At 35.9% G+C, this 13,990-nt stretch overlaps 1 protein-coding gene across 3 annotated transcripts; it reads right to left on the bottom strand.

The window, feature by feature from the left end:
* Nucleotides 1-916: 916 nt before the first annotated feature.
* On the bottom strand, nt 917-13,990 carry LOC6036215 (bone morphogenetic protein receptor type-2). Of its 3 annotated transcripts, none has more exons than XM_038263054.1 (7): nt 13,865-13,990; nt 10,790-11,185; nt 10,579-10,724; nt 3,898-3,991; nt 3,412-3,829; nt 3,202-3,347; nt 917-3,146 (listed from the first exon to the last, which is right to left on the bottom strand). In XM_038263054.1, the coding sequence occupies exons 2-7, from the start codon at nt 10,851-10,853 to the stop codon at nt 1,378-1,380; spliced, it is 2,637 nt and encodes an 878-aa protein (XP_038118982.1). In that variant the 5' UTR covers nt 10,854-11,185; nt 13,865-13,990; the 3' UTR covers nt 917-1,377. The 3 variants fall into 3 exon arrangements, with proteins under 3 accessions (XP_038118982.1, XP_001846290.2, XP_038118983.1); XM_001846238.2 differs by having other exon boundaries at nt 10,790-11,182; XM_038263055.1 differs by lacking the exon at nt 13,865-13,990 and adding an exon at nt 13,730-13,831 and having other exon boundaries at nt 10,790-11,182.

The following is a 13,990-nucleotide window of genomic DNA, read 5'->3' as shown; positions in this document are numbered from 1 at the left end:
TGAAAAAAAAGTCGGCATTTTTTTTCCTTTTCCCTTTTTTTCTGGCGATTCCTCAACAATACCTACAACTTTGCCCAAGACATCAGATCAGAAAATTCCTTCAAAAGTTACAGATTTTCGAATATTTACGTACCATTTTTGAATGGACAGCTGCCAAAATTGTATGGAGACTTGTATGGGTCCCTATGACACAAAATAGCTCCTTTGGTCATAGGGAAAGCCCCCCCGAAAACTTAGCCAAATAAAAATAAAAAAAATGGTCAAAATCGCCCGATTTCGTAGAGAATTGCTCAAATGCCGTATTTCATAGAAATACTTAAAATATAATAATTTTTAAATACACTCAACCCCCGGTGGTTGGTCACTTTTTCGTTTGACACTTTTTTAGTTTGTACCCCGTTGGTTGGTCAAAGTCAAACTAAAAAGTGACGAACTGTCACTTTTTACACGGCGCTCACGCACACTATTAAAACAAACGTTTGGTAGTGTGTGTGAACTCCGTTTAAAAGGTGTGTCAAACTAAAACGTGACCCCGTTCGTTTGACAACAGTTGGTGTCGAACCATCGGGGTTTGAGTGTATGGGATAATTACGACAAAATTTGATGCGAAATTTTCTATGCCTTTTCACTGTTTTAGAATTCTTGGATTACAATGTTCAAGTTTTCACAAATACCGGATTTTATGAAAATACTACAATTTCATAATTTGAATAACAAACGATCATACAATGCAAAATGTGGTATTGAAAAGTTTTTGTTGTAAAACACTCAAAATTTCATAATTTTCAATATGGGTCAATAAGTTGATTTTATCTTTTGTATACGATACAAAATGTATAATGGCTTCAATGCGATAGCCGTAAAACCAACAAATATATGCATGGATTTCTTCAAAAAATAAATATGTCCCGTCTAATTTGTTCATAATAATTAGGTATTTTTATTTCCCTATTGAGTTATCAAGTTCACTTTTCACAGATCTTACAGATTAGTGTGCTTCTTACACTTGTCACCTACAAAAAAAGTCTTTTCTTTTTGGGTTTTAGAGTACGGTGTGTAACTAACTTTGTTGTATTTTGTAATACCGTTTTACATAGTAAGTGTGTTTATTTATTTAAGTACGCTTAAGAACTGTTTGAAATATTATTTCCAAAAATGTAAATCTACATATCAGATCTGGGTACACAAATGTTGCTTACGACTAGCTAAAGGTTTTTTGTTTTAAATTACTTTTTTTGTTGTTATCATACACTACTCCTTCTATCTGAGTTGTTTGAGATTAACCTGCTCCGTTTTTGTCCGCTCTGTTTGCCCCACTCTCGCTGTACTTTTCGCGCGCGCGCCCGTTTAAAGTTCCAGCAAAAGTACCTCCTCATGCTATACGGAGTTGGCCATTTTGCTGGTGTCCATCATCCGGTCGTCGTACAGCGAGAGGGTCTTGGAGGCGCGCACCTTCCGCACCGACGGCGGCACATCGCCGGGCGTTTTGACGCGCTGGCTGGGGTTGCGCAGCCGCTCGATGCTTCCCTTGGGGCCAAACACCTCGTGGAACACCTCTAGCGAGCGCTGGCGCTTCATGAACTTGCCGGAGCTGGTGCCGTCTTCCGCGGATTGATCGCGACCGTTGAGATTCTTGACGGCGTTGGCCGACTTGGAAACGACGATGCGAAGTTTCGGGTTGGGCGAGGTCGACTGGATCATGGTGAAGGGTTGGCTGGTGAAGTCGTCGGCCAGGGCTTTGAACTTGGAGCTGCTTTCGTTGGCCGATCGGATCAGGTTGTGCTCGTATCGAGTGCCTCCGGCGGTGCTTCCCGAGGAGGAGAGATCCAGATTGTTGGGCCGTTCGAGGGTGGAGCGCTTCTCGATGTCGTTGTCGGCGGCGTTGATCATGTTGACCTTGTAGGCTAGCGTTGAGTTGTTGTGCTCGACTAGGTTTGATTTATCGTCACAGTCCTGCTGGACGTACGGGATTGGGGTTTTGTGGAATGTTTTCTGCAGCATTGCTTTGACGCTGTTGAGTCCTTTGATTTTAAGCTGGCTTTCGTTGTTGTCCAGTTTGGGTAGGCCACGTGGATTGCGGAAGGCAACTTCCGGCTGCTGATCGCTGCTGTTGGTCAGCGACGCAAACTTGTCCTCCTCGTCGGGAATGTAGGCGTCGTTAATACTGTGCTTTTGTAAGCCGTTTTGGTGTCGGGTTTTGACCGCCATATTGACCATCTTGGCGGATCCTGTTGTGGTATCACAGTAGTGATTGATTTGTGGGATTACTTGCTGGTTTGGGGGCGTCATAAACGAGACAGCCGTTGGGCTGATCTTGCTTTGTGCAGTTGGTGAAGTGATGATCAAGTTGTTCGTACTCAGGGGAGGAGTTTGTCCTTTGTTAAGTTGTGCTTTGGGATTCATTAGAGTTATCTCCTGGATACGTTCTTGAACGCAGAGTGCCGTCAAACGAGCTTCGGCATCGTTATCCCAGCAGTCCTCGCAGGTGTCCTTGACCACTTTGGCCGCCACGCTGTTCTCGTACGTTGGTGGGAATCGTGGTCGGGTCTTGTTACGCGAAACCAACACTTGCATCTGCTCAAAGCTGGGATGAGTCCCGATATCTTCCTCGTAAGGGGCCTTATAGTCCGGGACCAGAGATTCATCCGGGTAGAAATCCTCACACCTCGTTGCCAACTCCCACAAAACCAACCCCAGCGAATAAACGTCGATCTGTTTCAGCGCAGATTCACAATCCCTCAGGTTCACCGCCCCTTCCAGAACTTCCGGTGCCATGTAACGAAGCGTTCCCACCTCATTGATACTCTTGGTTTCGGCCAACGCAATTTCCCCACGGCATTCGTAACGTGGTCCAAACGTCTTTAGCGCAAAACCCAAGTCACAAATGCAACAACTCAAGTCAGCCTTCACCAAAATATTCCTCGAGTTCAGATCCCGGTGACAAATGCAAGGCTTCACAATGTCTCCCTTGCGAATCTCCGTATGCAGGTGGGCCAGTCCGTTCGCGATCGATTTGCCCATCTTACAGAAGATCGCAAACGGCATCCGGTTGTCCGCTAGCCAGTCCTGCAGACATCCAAAGGGGGCCAACGACAGCACCAGCATGTACTCGATCCGATCGTCCATCGTGCGACGCTCGTCACATCCTGAAAAGATATTCGATATGAATTAGCTGAAAACGAACGAACTTAAAGTACCTACCGAAATACGTCAACAGCGCTGGAGATTCCATCAGAGGTACCGTGTAGACGTCCTTTTCATTCAGAAAGTACTGCCGATGTTGAGCGGTGAAGATCTTCACCGCCACGTGCTGCTCGTTGACGACGCCCTTCCAAACGGTTCCATATCTAAAATATTTGAATAAGATGTTAATCTAACATCCAACAGACATTGCCAATCGATCTCCCTTACTTTCCCTGCCCAATCATCGAGACCAGCTTCAGGTTGTCCACGTTGTACAGGTTGGAACTGTACCCCGGTCCGGAAGGTGCCAGCGGGGCCAGCTCAGAAACCGCCTTGGTGGACGTGCGGCACGTCAAAAAGCCAATGATCAGCATCAGAATGATCGCCACCATCGCGAAGCAGATGTAAACCGTCGGCGAAGTCCAGATTGACGTGTACGGAGCGTACGGAGCGAACTCACTCCCAAGGCCGCCGCTCAAACCGGGTGGGCCACCGTCCACCAGCAGGGGATTGGCGGAGTAGCTAAAGTTCCCGTTGCACAGATCGCCCGCGCAGCAGCAGAAGTAGTGGCCACTTTTGGTCTCCTGGTGGCTAACGCACTCGTTGCTGTTGCAGGTCTCCTTCTTGTCCGACAGTTCCCAGCATCCTGGTGAATTGAAGTAAGGTCGTTATTTAACTTGATTTTTTTACATTTGACTTAAAACTATCGCTCACCTTGGACGACTACCCTGGTGGTGTTCTTCGTTACATCGAATGTCCATAGTGTATAGCAGAAGGTTGCATACCGAGAGCATGCCACTTCGGTGAACTGAAATTAAAAATACATTGTTTAAAACAGGGGTAATCAAAGTATGGATCATTTTTTGTGGCCCTCGGACCCATTTTGAATGATCTTGTAAATTGGCCCTTTGAAACATCTTTAAGTGATTTTATAATTCCTAGAAATTAAGGTTAAGTTTATGCCTATTTTGTGAACCTTTTTAGATTTTGTTTATATACAACTAATTGTATAATCGGGATTAAAGTATGGAAAACCCATATTTTGATCCCGATTATATGAAAAATATTGTGTTAAAAATCTATCTTATCGTAACTATCTATCGTAACATGTTTAAATGTAATTAAAAAGAGTAAATTATGTAAAAAAAATCATCAAATATTTATTGAATTTTTATTAAAATTTAATTTTTGAAAAATCTTTAAAGCAACTATTTATATTTAAGATCGCACATAATTTAAAAAATATATTGTACACTTTTATAAAGTATGTGTCGACCCTTCTAAAATATATTTAAAAAATAAATAGAAAAAAAAAATCTATTTCAATACAACTTTTAAACTTTCATTATATTTGTGAAATCACGAAGGTTGCAATGAAAAGCAGATAAATAGTATTTATGCTGGTTTTTTCTGATTTTAATAAAATTTAACCAATTGATTGGAGGCTTTTTTGCACAAAACTGTTTGTTTTTTTTTTGTTTTCTTATATTTCGTTTTTTTTTGTTTTATAGATTGAAAAAAAAATCATTTTTTCTCATATAGGTCATAGGCCCGACATTCAAAAACACCCCTGGTTTAAAATATATGTATTTGTACATATCAGATAGAAAATTCTGTGTGTATAATTCCTCCAGGAGTGAATTTATCCGTAATTATTAAATGAAATAAACAAATTAGGCCCGATCGTTTGGAACGGTATGTCCACGCATCCATCTTCCCCATTAAATTATACTGCAATCATTATTTAATCCTCCACAATCCAACTCCGCCTCTAGGCGGGCTTCGATCTAAAATTCGCAAAAAAAAAAACAATTTTTCAACCAATTGTTTATCTTTAAAACGCATTGGCAAAAGGTAATGATAGGAAGTGGTAGAGGCAGCCAAATACTATTATAAATTAAACAAAATAAATGCAAATTAAAATACTAAAAATGAAACAAGAAAAATATAAAACAAGAGAAGTAAAGTAAACAGTCTAGAATTCCAAAAATGAAGCCACTGATGAAAACTTAAATTTCTGTTTTAGAAGTATCGGGACCAAATAGTCGACTCGTTTTAATATTTACGTAAGCATATTTACTATGCAGGTGTCTACCACACTGAATTTTTGTTATGAGTTATGAGCAATGTAACTAAGCTTATATCTGTAAGCCCATCCAATTAAAATGCTGTCAAAGACAAAACTTATAAGAAATTGTACGAGCTTTCCGGTAAAACTATTTTCGAGACTGAAAAATCAAGTCTGTCATATAGAAATTGCCAAAAACCACTAAAAACCCTATTTTTTCAACATTTTTATTTTTAAAACCGCTGTATCTTCACAAGGATTAGACATAGGACAATTGTCAATATAGAGACTTTTATGTAAAATTGTCTGAGAAATCGATTCCCACTAAAGGTTTTTGAAAATTTCGGCGTTTAGACCACTTTTCAAAAAAACAGTTTTAGTAAATGATTTTTGTATTATTTTAGGAGAGACATACCATCCTGCATTTTTCGTGAGTCTTTTTGTCACATTTTAGGCTATTTTCACAAAAAAAATTAACGATAAAAATCGTGACAGCACCTTAAAATTAAACTGTGCGTATAGATAACACTTAAATGCTAAAAAAAATTGATAGGGTTATCAGATTGTCGATGTTTTGGGCTCGTTAAATACTTTTCTAAAAATGATGATAAAAATTCATGACGAGTTTCCTTACAAAAACCACCCTTTTTACGATTTTCCGGACTTTCTTTAGAATGATTTTTTAAGCATAACTTTTGAAGTACTTTGCTAAACTTTATAATTATCGATAGGATTATGGGACCCTAAGACGAATCGAATGAGACCAAAAGGGACCAAATCGGTTCAGCCAGTGCTAAGATAATCGAGTGAGAATATTTCGGTGCACACATCCACATACAAACACACAAACAGGCATTTGTTCAATTTTTGATTTTGAGTCGATATTTATACGTGAAGGTGTGTCTAGGAGCTCGTATTAAGAAGTTCATTTTTCGAGTGATTTTACAGCCTTTCCTATTTTTTTTTTCGTTTTTTTCTAACTTTTAACATTAAATTTGAGTTCTGGGACCCCATTTTAGTCAAATTTGAATGGTTGATTTCCTATTAAATTAAAAAATACATTTCTTCAATATTTTATCACCGCCATTTTGGGCGCCATCTTGGATTTAAAAATTCTAAATCACTGTAGAAAAGTTTAGGGGTCATATCAAAGCTCGACAATCAAACATAAGACAACGGAGAAAAAATGTTTTTTTGTGATCCGATTCCGAAGTAAAATTTTGCCACTGCTTTCGGATAATCGAGTCCAGACTTTACAACGAAATTAAATATTTTTTAACATTGCAAAATATTTGCTAAGGCATACGTAGAGAACGATGAATTTTTTAATACAATTTACCAACACTGTTTTTGACTTGACTACACTTAGTTATTTGCTTACATTTCCAGCCGTGTTTACAGCTCTACCGAAAACGAAATATAACACACTAAAAAAAACTTATATTTCGAATGACAAAAAAATACCGATCGAATAATGTACACAGAAAAAAATCAATTCTCAAAACCGTGAAGTCAGTTCACGATTATGAGAACCACGAAGGAATATATTCACGTTTATGGTGCAAATGCACCATACTCATGAATAAATTCCTTCGTGGATCTCACATTCGTGAACTTAATTCACGATTACGGGAATTGATTTTTTTTCTGTGTAGATCTAGAGCGTCCAATTTCCCGGGGTTACAAATTTCCCGGGAAACGGGAAATTTTCAGCCAATTTCCCGGGACATTTTAAATTTATTGAAAATTGTTATGATCTTGGTTTTAATAAATATTATGCAACAAATTTGTATAGGACATCAACATTAATGGTTTAAATAAGTGTGAAGAAATAATAGTTTGACTGCATGTAAAAAATCATTCAACTACAAGAAAATGTATTTTGGTATTTTTTGATGAGAAATTTTCAACTTGCCAGAAATTATGTTTTTCATAATGAATACTGGTTTCAGCTCTTGAACAAATGGTAAAGCTTTTTAGTGTTGGTTTTACTCCAAACAACCCAATGTTTTCAAATATTTGAAGCAAGCTTAGAATATATTTTTGCATTTTTTTAGAACAAACAATAGAAAGTAATTGTTCAATGATTTTTTTTGTATTACTATGCAACATAATTTAAATTACACGATAAATTAACATCATTTCACAAAAAGTCTTCTATTTTTTTCACATTTAACCCTCTAACACCTGTAGTTGCACCAGTGCTCCATAATTCTTTTACTTAAAATTGTAATTTCTTTAGTACTAGGTATTCAACCAATTGAATTAATAATTTTTGCACAAATTCGATTTTCATCTCATTTGATCATGGTAAACAAAAACGTAAAAACATCTCATTTTTTATTTGGAGGTAAGGAGTTAATATTGTTTTGATCAAATGACATCAATTTGTTAAAAGCATACCTAATTGTAATAATTTAACACGCATTAAGCAAGATCTATTCCCAGTTGCTTCAAAAATTAATATTATAAAAAATAATTCTGATATCATAATTTCTGATAATCTGACTAATTATATATAAACCAAACAATACATTTTATTGAACAAAATCATGTTGAGTTTGTTCATTTATTAGTTTTTCAGAGCATTTTCAAAAAATAGTTCCAAAAATTCAAGAAAATGTATACTTCCGCTTGAATTTTGGGAATTCCCGGGAAATTTACAAATTTCCCGGGAAACGGGAAATATTTTTTTTCGGGAATTTCCGGGATTTTTTTTCCCTGGACAGGAAATTGGACGCTCTATGTAGATCGTCAAAGTATTCAAGTGTACTAAAATCAGGCTAAAGCTAAACAATAGCTGTAGGTATTACAATTTTTCCTTTTTCAGTCTATGTTGATCAATCGGATCGCACACTGGACTAACAATCCGGTGGTCGCTGGTTCACATACAACATGTCAGAGGATTTGTCCGCTCCCGTGTGGGTGTAATATTCGAGTTGGATTTGCGTCTACAGTGTAAAGTATGTAAAAAAAGTATTTACACCCCTTGGGCACTATGCACATATTGTGATAACACATGTAAACAATTTAAAGTTTGACAGAAACCTTGTACTACGTTTTGTTTAGAAACTCATGCCGAATATTTTGCTACAAAATGCTAATGAAAAGATGATTTCTTTAAAAAGTTATGTAACAAATACTATTACAGAAATAAAAAAAGGTGCCAAAAAAGTTTGTAAATCTTTAAAAAAAATTAACACAAATAAAGTTATTTGTTGACAAATCACCATAAATCCAGTCTACGAACTCCAAATAGGCATCCTTGACTAATTTAAAAAAAATAAATACCTAGTATAAAAGTTTATATAATTCTGGAAATTCTACATAAAACTTATCTAAACTTAATTTTTAAAACTTTTAATTCAACTAAATGTCAATATATTACCATAGAATTGCTAAATAAACATTTTGGAGTGGGTATAACACCGTTTTGGGGGTGTTTGTATCGATAGAATAGATTTTTCGTTGGAATTTCGTACCAAACCGGAATTACGTCGTCGGAAAATCCGCCGGCATCCGAACCGGTCCACAATTCACAAGTCAACCTATGTGGCATCGGAAAGGGCATAAAATTTCCGATCTTTTGATACCCATACATCTAGGTTTTCTATAAAATCCACGTTTTTAAATACCTGGGCAAAAAGTAAGTATGATCACGAGAACAAAAATTACGTAAGTCCATACATTTTTGGCAGGTTGCTCAAACGAAACCATAACAACGTTTAAACTTTTATACTAAGTAGTTAGTAAACTTTATATTCAATCCAAATTATTTTTTTAATCAGTCAAGGATGCCTATTTGGAGTTGGGAGACTGGATTCATGGTGATTTGTCAAAAAATAACATTATTTATGTTAATTTTTGAAAAGGTGTACAAAGTTTTTTTGCACCTTTTTTGATTTCTGTAATAGTATTTGTTATATAACTTTTTATGGAAATCATCTTTTCAAGAGCTTTTTATAGCAAAATGTTCGGCATTAGTTTCTGAACAAAACGTAGTACTAGGTTTCTGTCAAACTTTAAATTGTATACAAGTTTCATCACAAAATATGCATAGTGCCCAAGGGGTGTAAATACTTTTTTTACATGTATGTAAACTAAACATACATCTAGGTTTTCTATAAAATCCACGTTTTTAAATACCTGGGCAAAAAGTAAGTATGATCACGAGAACAAAAATTACGTAAGTCCATACATTTTTGGCAGGTTGCTCAAACGAAACCATAACAACGTTTAAACTTTTATACTAAGTAGTTAGTAAACTTTATATTCAATCCAAATTATTTTTTTAATCAGTCAAGGATGCCTATTTGGAGTTGGGAGACTGGATTCATGGTGATTTGTCAAAAAATAACATTATTTATGTTAATTTTTGAAAAGGTGTACAAAGTTTTTTTGCACCTTTTTTGATTTCTGTAATAGTATTTGTTATATAACTTTTTATGGAAATCATCTTTTCAAGAGCTTTTTATAGCAAAATGTTCGGCATTAGTTTCTGAACAAAACGTAGTACTAGGTTTCTGTCAAACTTTAAATTGTATACAAGTTTCATCACAAAATATTCATAGTGCCCAAGGGGTGTAAATACTTTTTTTACATGTATGTAAACTTGTAAACCATTTGTACAAATGAAAAACGAAGTTGACTTTATAGCTGTCGGCCACCATTGCAGTAAAATACAGTATACTGTATTTGTACAAATGTCCCGCTCGTGTGGATCAATCAGACTGGACTCACAATCCAGAGGTCGCCGGTTCGAATCCCACGGCGGGCGCTCAAAATTCTATATGTAAATATGGGTATTCGGCGCCGTCGCTCCGTGCCATACTTTCATACACTTAGGAGCCCAGGGTGGCGAAGTCCTTGTAGATAAAAAGGAAGAAAGTAGTGGTTGGTACTAGCAATGATGGCCGACAGCTATAAAGTCAACTTCGTTTATGTAGAGGTATCAATTGCCCAGGCGTTGGTAAAAAAAATGACCCAAGCTGGCCAAGGTAACGTTAATTTCTTTAGCAATATGCGCAATGCGGGAATTAATTTAGGATGAATAAATAAACATCATAAAGAAAATAATTGGTTGTATTATAATTAAGTAATTCAGATAAATCGGACTTTCGATGACAAACTATTTATTATAGTTGAATTTTTGTTGATTAAATTCCAAGCATAATAATACATACTTTCGCAAATAATGTTATATCTATTATACGTACTTTTTGAAATCAAATAAAAATTACATACAAAATAAAAGTTTACTGTGAAACCTCTAAACCCGGTAAATTTTACAGTTCGTAGCATGCAAGTTTAATTAGGATGTTTCATACCGTATTTTTATCAATCAGCGCCTCGTCCGTTGGCTCCACTGGGTCATCGTAATAATCGTCCGCATTGTCCTGGTTAATCTGCTGGTTGGTGTTCGTTGCCGATGTCGTTCCATACTGGTAGCATAACCGCTGTTTCAATGGAGTTCCTGATGGGAAAAACAGTTTTCAAAACATGCGGTTCCAAAAACACCATTCCCTCAGGCCAACTCACCTCCCACATACGACACTACGCCGCAGCAGCAAATCAATATCGCGACAAAAATGTGGCTCTTCATTGCTATTTTGGGGCCAAACTGGACTTTTTCTTGCTTCCTTTCTCCGAGTTCAGCACAAATTAACACCACCCCCAAAGTGGGTGGGTGGCTGTTCTTTTAGCACAGATTTTTTTCTTTCTTCGGCACCACTATTGTGTGCGAAAATCGATCAAACTTTCTTCCTTCATTATGCGGTGTGTCCTCCGCACTTGGTCTTCTCAGGTGGTGTTATGAATGTTGTTAGTAGTTATTTTTTGCTTGTTTGCACTTTAAACTTTTTAATCAGTTCAGAAACCGATCATGAATACTATGCTCTGAGTCACTGCTGCTTTGGGGGCGTTTCACAGTAGCTGCTGATAAGAAATAATGTACGATGTGAAGAAATTTAGTTCAATTTCATATGGCTATGCTATTTTTTTATTTTTATTAATTTCTTTTTTAAATTTGTGTATTTGAGTATAAGGATAAAAGTTAATTCTCTACAACAAAAAAATGCTAGAAATCAAACTTTCAAACAATGGTGGATCATTGGAAAGAAGAACTCTTAAAATTCAATAATATTGTAGGGTTGGAAGTTTGACTTGATTTGTGTGCCTTTGCCAATGTTTATAAGAATGCCATTTTTATGGGGTCAACTTTGGCTGTGTTTATCACTAACATTACCCCCTTCCCCTCCTTCCTTCAACATTTCCCTGAAAAATCGGTTTGGCAAAAAAAAATTGACTTAAATTGAAATTTTCACTGGAAAAAAAACTTGTAAAATCGATTTTAAACTATTCAGAATACATTGCATAAATCTTTTTTATGTATTTTAAGTCAAACAAAGGCTTTTTAATCTCTTTACATTTTTTGAATTTTGGAACCGCAGGCGAAAAATGTAAAGGAAAACAATATTTTCATAAATTCATTGATATTTTGCAATTATTCCATCCTATAGCATAGCTGTAACCATGTTTAAAGTATTTTGTGATACTTTTTGCCTATTTTTTTAAATCATGATTGAAATGGGAAATTTTAGTTTTTTTTTTTAGATTTTAGATTTTTAGGTTACAATTCAGGGTGGTAAAACATAACTTAAGGTTTCGACGTTAGAGGAGATATTGAAGATGAGCAATTCTCCACAAAAACTTTAAATAGATATTATTTGGTTTTTTTTTATTCGGTTTCAACATCAACTGACCATTGAAGTCTAAATACAGTACTTGTTCGGTAACTGGTCTGAACGAAATTTACGAGGGGACCATCGATGCATTATATTTTCCTGATGAAATAAAAATACATAAAAATTGCTCAAATTTATTAACTATGCTTACTTTTAATTTTTCTTTAAATGTGATTTGATATCAAATAAAAGTTTAAAAAAAGTTTTTTTTTATTTATTGAACATGATTTTTGCATTCAGTAACCCCTCGGTCATTTCGGTTTATTTTGGTTATTTGACGTTTGTCTACTTTTAACTGGGCAACGGCCCAGTTATCGAGCGCCAAGTTAGGAAGCAGCCCAGTTACCGAACAACGACTATATAATTTCTGTAGCTTTCTCAGAATTTCCTCTACGTTGATTTTGAAATCAATCAATTACATTTTTTTGTATATAAACATAAGGGGTTTGTCTTGTAACTATCACGAGCAATCGCGATATTCCGATTTTTGCCGGAGAATCACCCACATACATTAATATTTTATTGGAAATGTGCATCGTAATATTCACTTCAAGTTCGATTTTAAGAGAAAACACATTTTTTTTATTAAGTGACAGAGTGCCAAAAGTGACAGAGTGCCAAGCCCTTAGAAAATTTCATATAAGTTCGTTTAACAAACATTCAATATCCTAAAATACAGTTAATCAAACAAACAGTAAAAATAAAATTCACGTTTCCCAAAATCTTCTGAATTTCAGTGGGTTAAAATTATTATCTAGCTGATCAAAAGCTTGTTGAAATTTGAATCGACAAATGTTCACGGGAATACACTAAGAGCGATATCATTATTTGTGAAAGACAAATTGACATTTCAAAATCAGAGTTTCACGAAATATTGAAGGAACATAAAGATTTGATTCAGCTCATAACTGTATCATTTCGAGTCTCAAATTACAAAAATTAATTGAACAATTCATCAATAGGTGTTGTTAAGCTAAGGTGTCATATCAGCCAAGGGTACTAATTGTTGCCCACCAAGAGTTTGTAGCCTTACCCAAACAGTACTCAATTTTCAAATATCGATATCTCAGAAACTAATGGCCCAACTTTTAATGTCAAAAAATTAATTATTCATCAAATTTTCTGATATCTTCGAAAGAAATATTGAAAAAAAAATAAATCAACATTTCTTAAGGTTCAACAATGCAAGCCCTTTTTCATTGTTAGTCTTGATTTTAAAATTTGCAAAACTGTTTTGAGGATTAGTAATTTAAAGAAAGAGTGAAAATATATAAATTCATGGTAGCTCCCAAAGGGAAACGCTCCTTGATAGCAGAAAAAAAATGCAGATTTGTTTCCCTACTTTTTTCGCAGTAAGGCTCCTGTATAACTATAGTATGTAAATATATAACACACACAAGAGAGTTTTGCGTTTTGTTTTCCCTCCCGAATCCGAGTAACTATCCATATGTCGTCCGCACCAAGTTCGTACACATGCAATTCATATCGCCGCGATTAGCAGCGCATTCATTCATGGGGTGGCAAAACGGGAGTCCCCGCCAGCAGTGGTTGTGTAGTTAGATTGAGCACTAACACTAGTGTAGTGAATTTTCCTTTTTCCTTTCAATCTGATGTGATGCGTTTTCAGAATAGTTGATCCCTGGAATTGATTTTTCACTTTGGTGCAAGATTTTAATCCTTTTTTAAACTGCACTAGAATCGTCAGATGTTTTTATTTGTACGATTTTCAACTCACAAAGAAGCACATTATCGATCTATTATTGCACTGAACGTCCCAATTGGGGTGTTGTGAATTTGATTGCAAACAGCTTAGAAAATTGCGAATCAAAGCTTAAATTTGCCCAAATTTTAACACTAATTTGTACACTACCACTTATTCGACAGTATTAACCGGTCCAAAGCGGGAAAATCTCGAAAAATCCGGGAAAATTAATCCATTTGCTCGACGAAACCGCGGAACCGAACGCCACTACGTCTGGTTTGGTATTGATTTTTC

Source organism: Culex quinquefasciatus, chromosome 3 (genome assembly GCF_015732765.1).
Source record: "Culex quinquefasciatus strain JHB chromosome 3, VPISU_Cqui_1.0_pri_paternal, whole genome shotgun sequence".
Lineage (NCBI taxonomy): Eukaryota > Metazoa > Arthropoda > Insecta > Diptera > Culicidae > Culex > Culex quinquefasciatus.
This window is presented reverse-complemented; position numbering and strand designations above follow the sequence as displayed.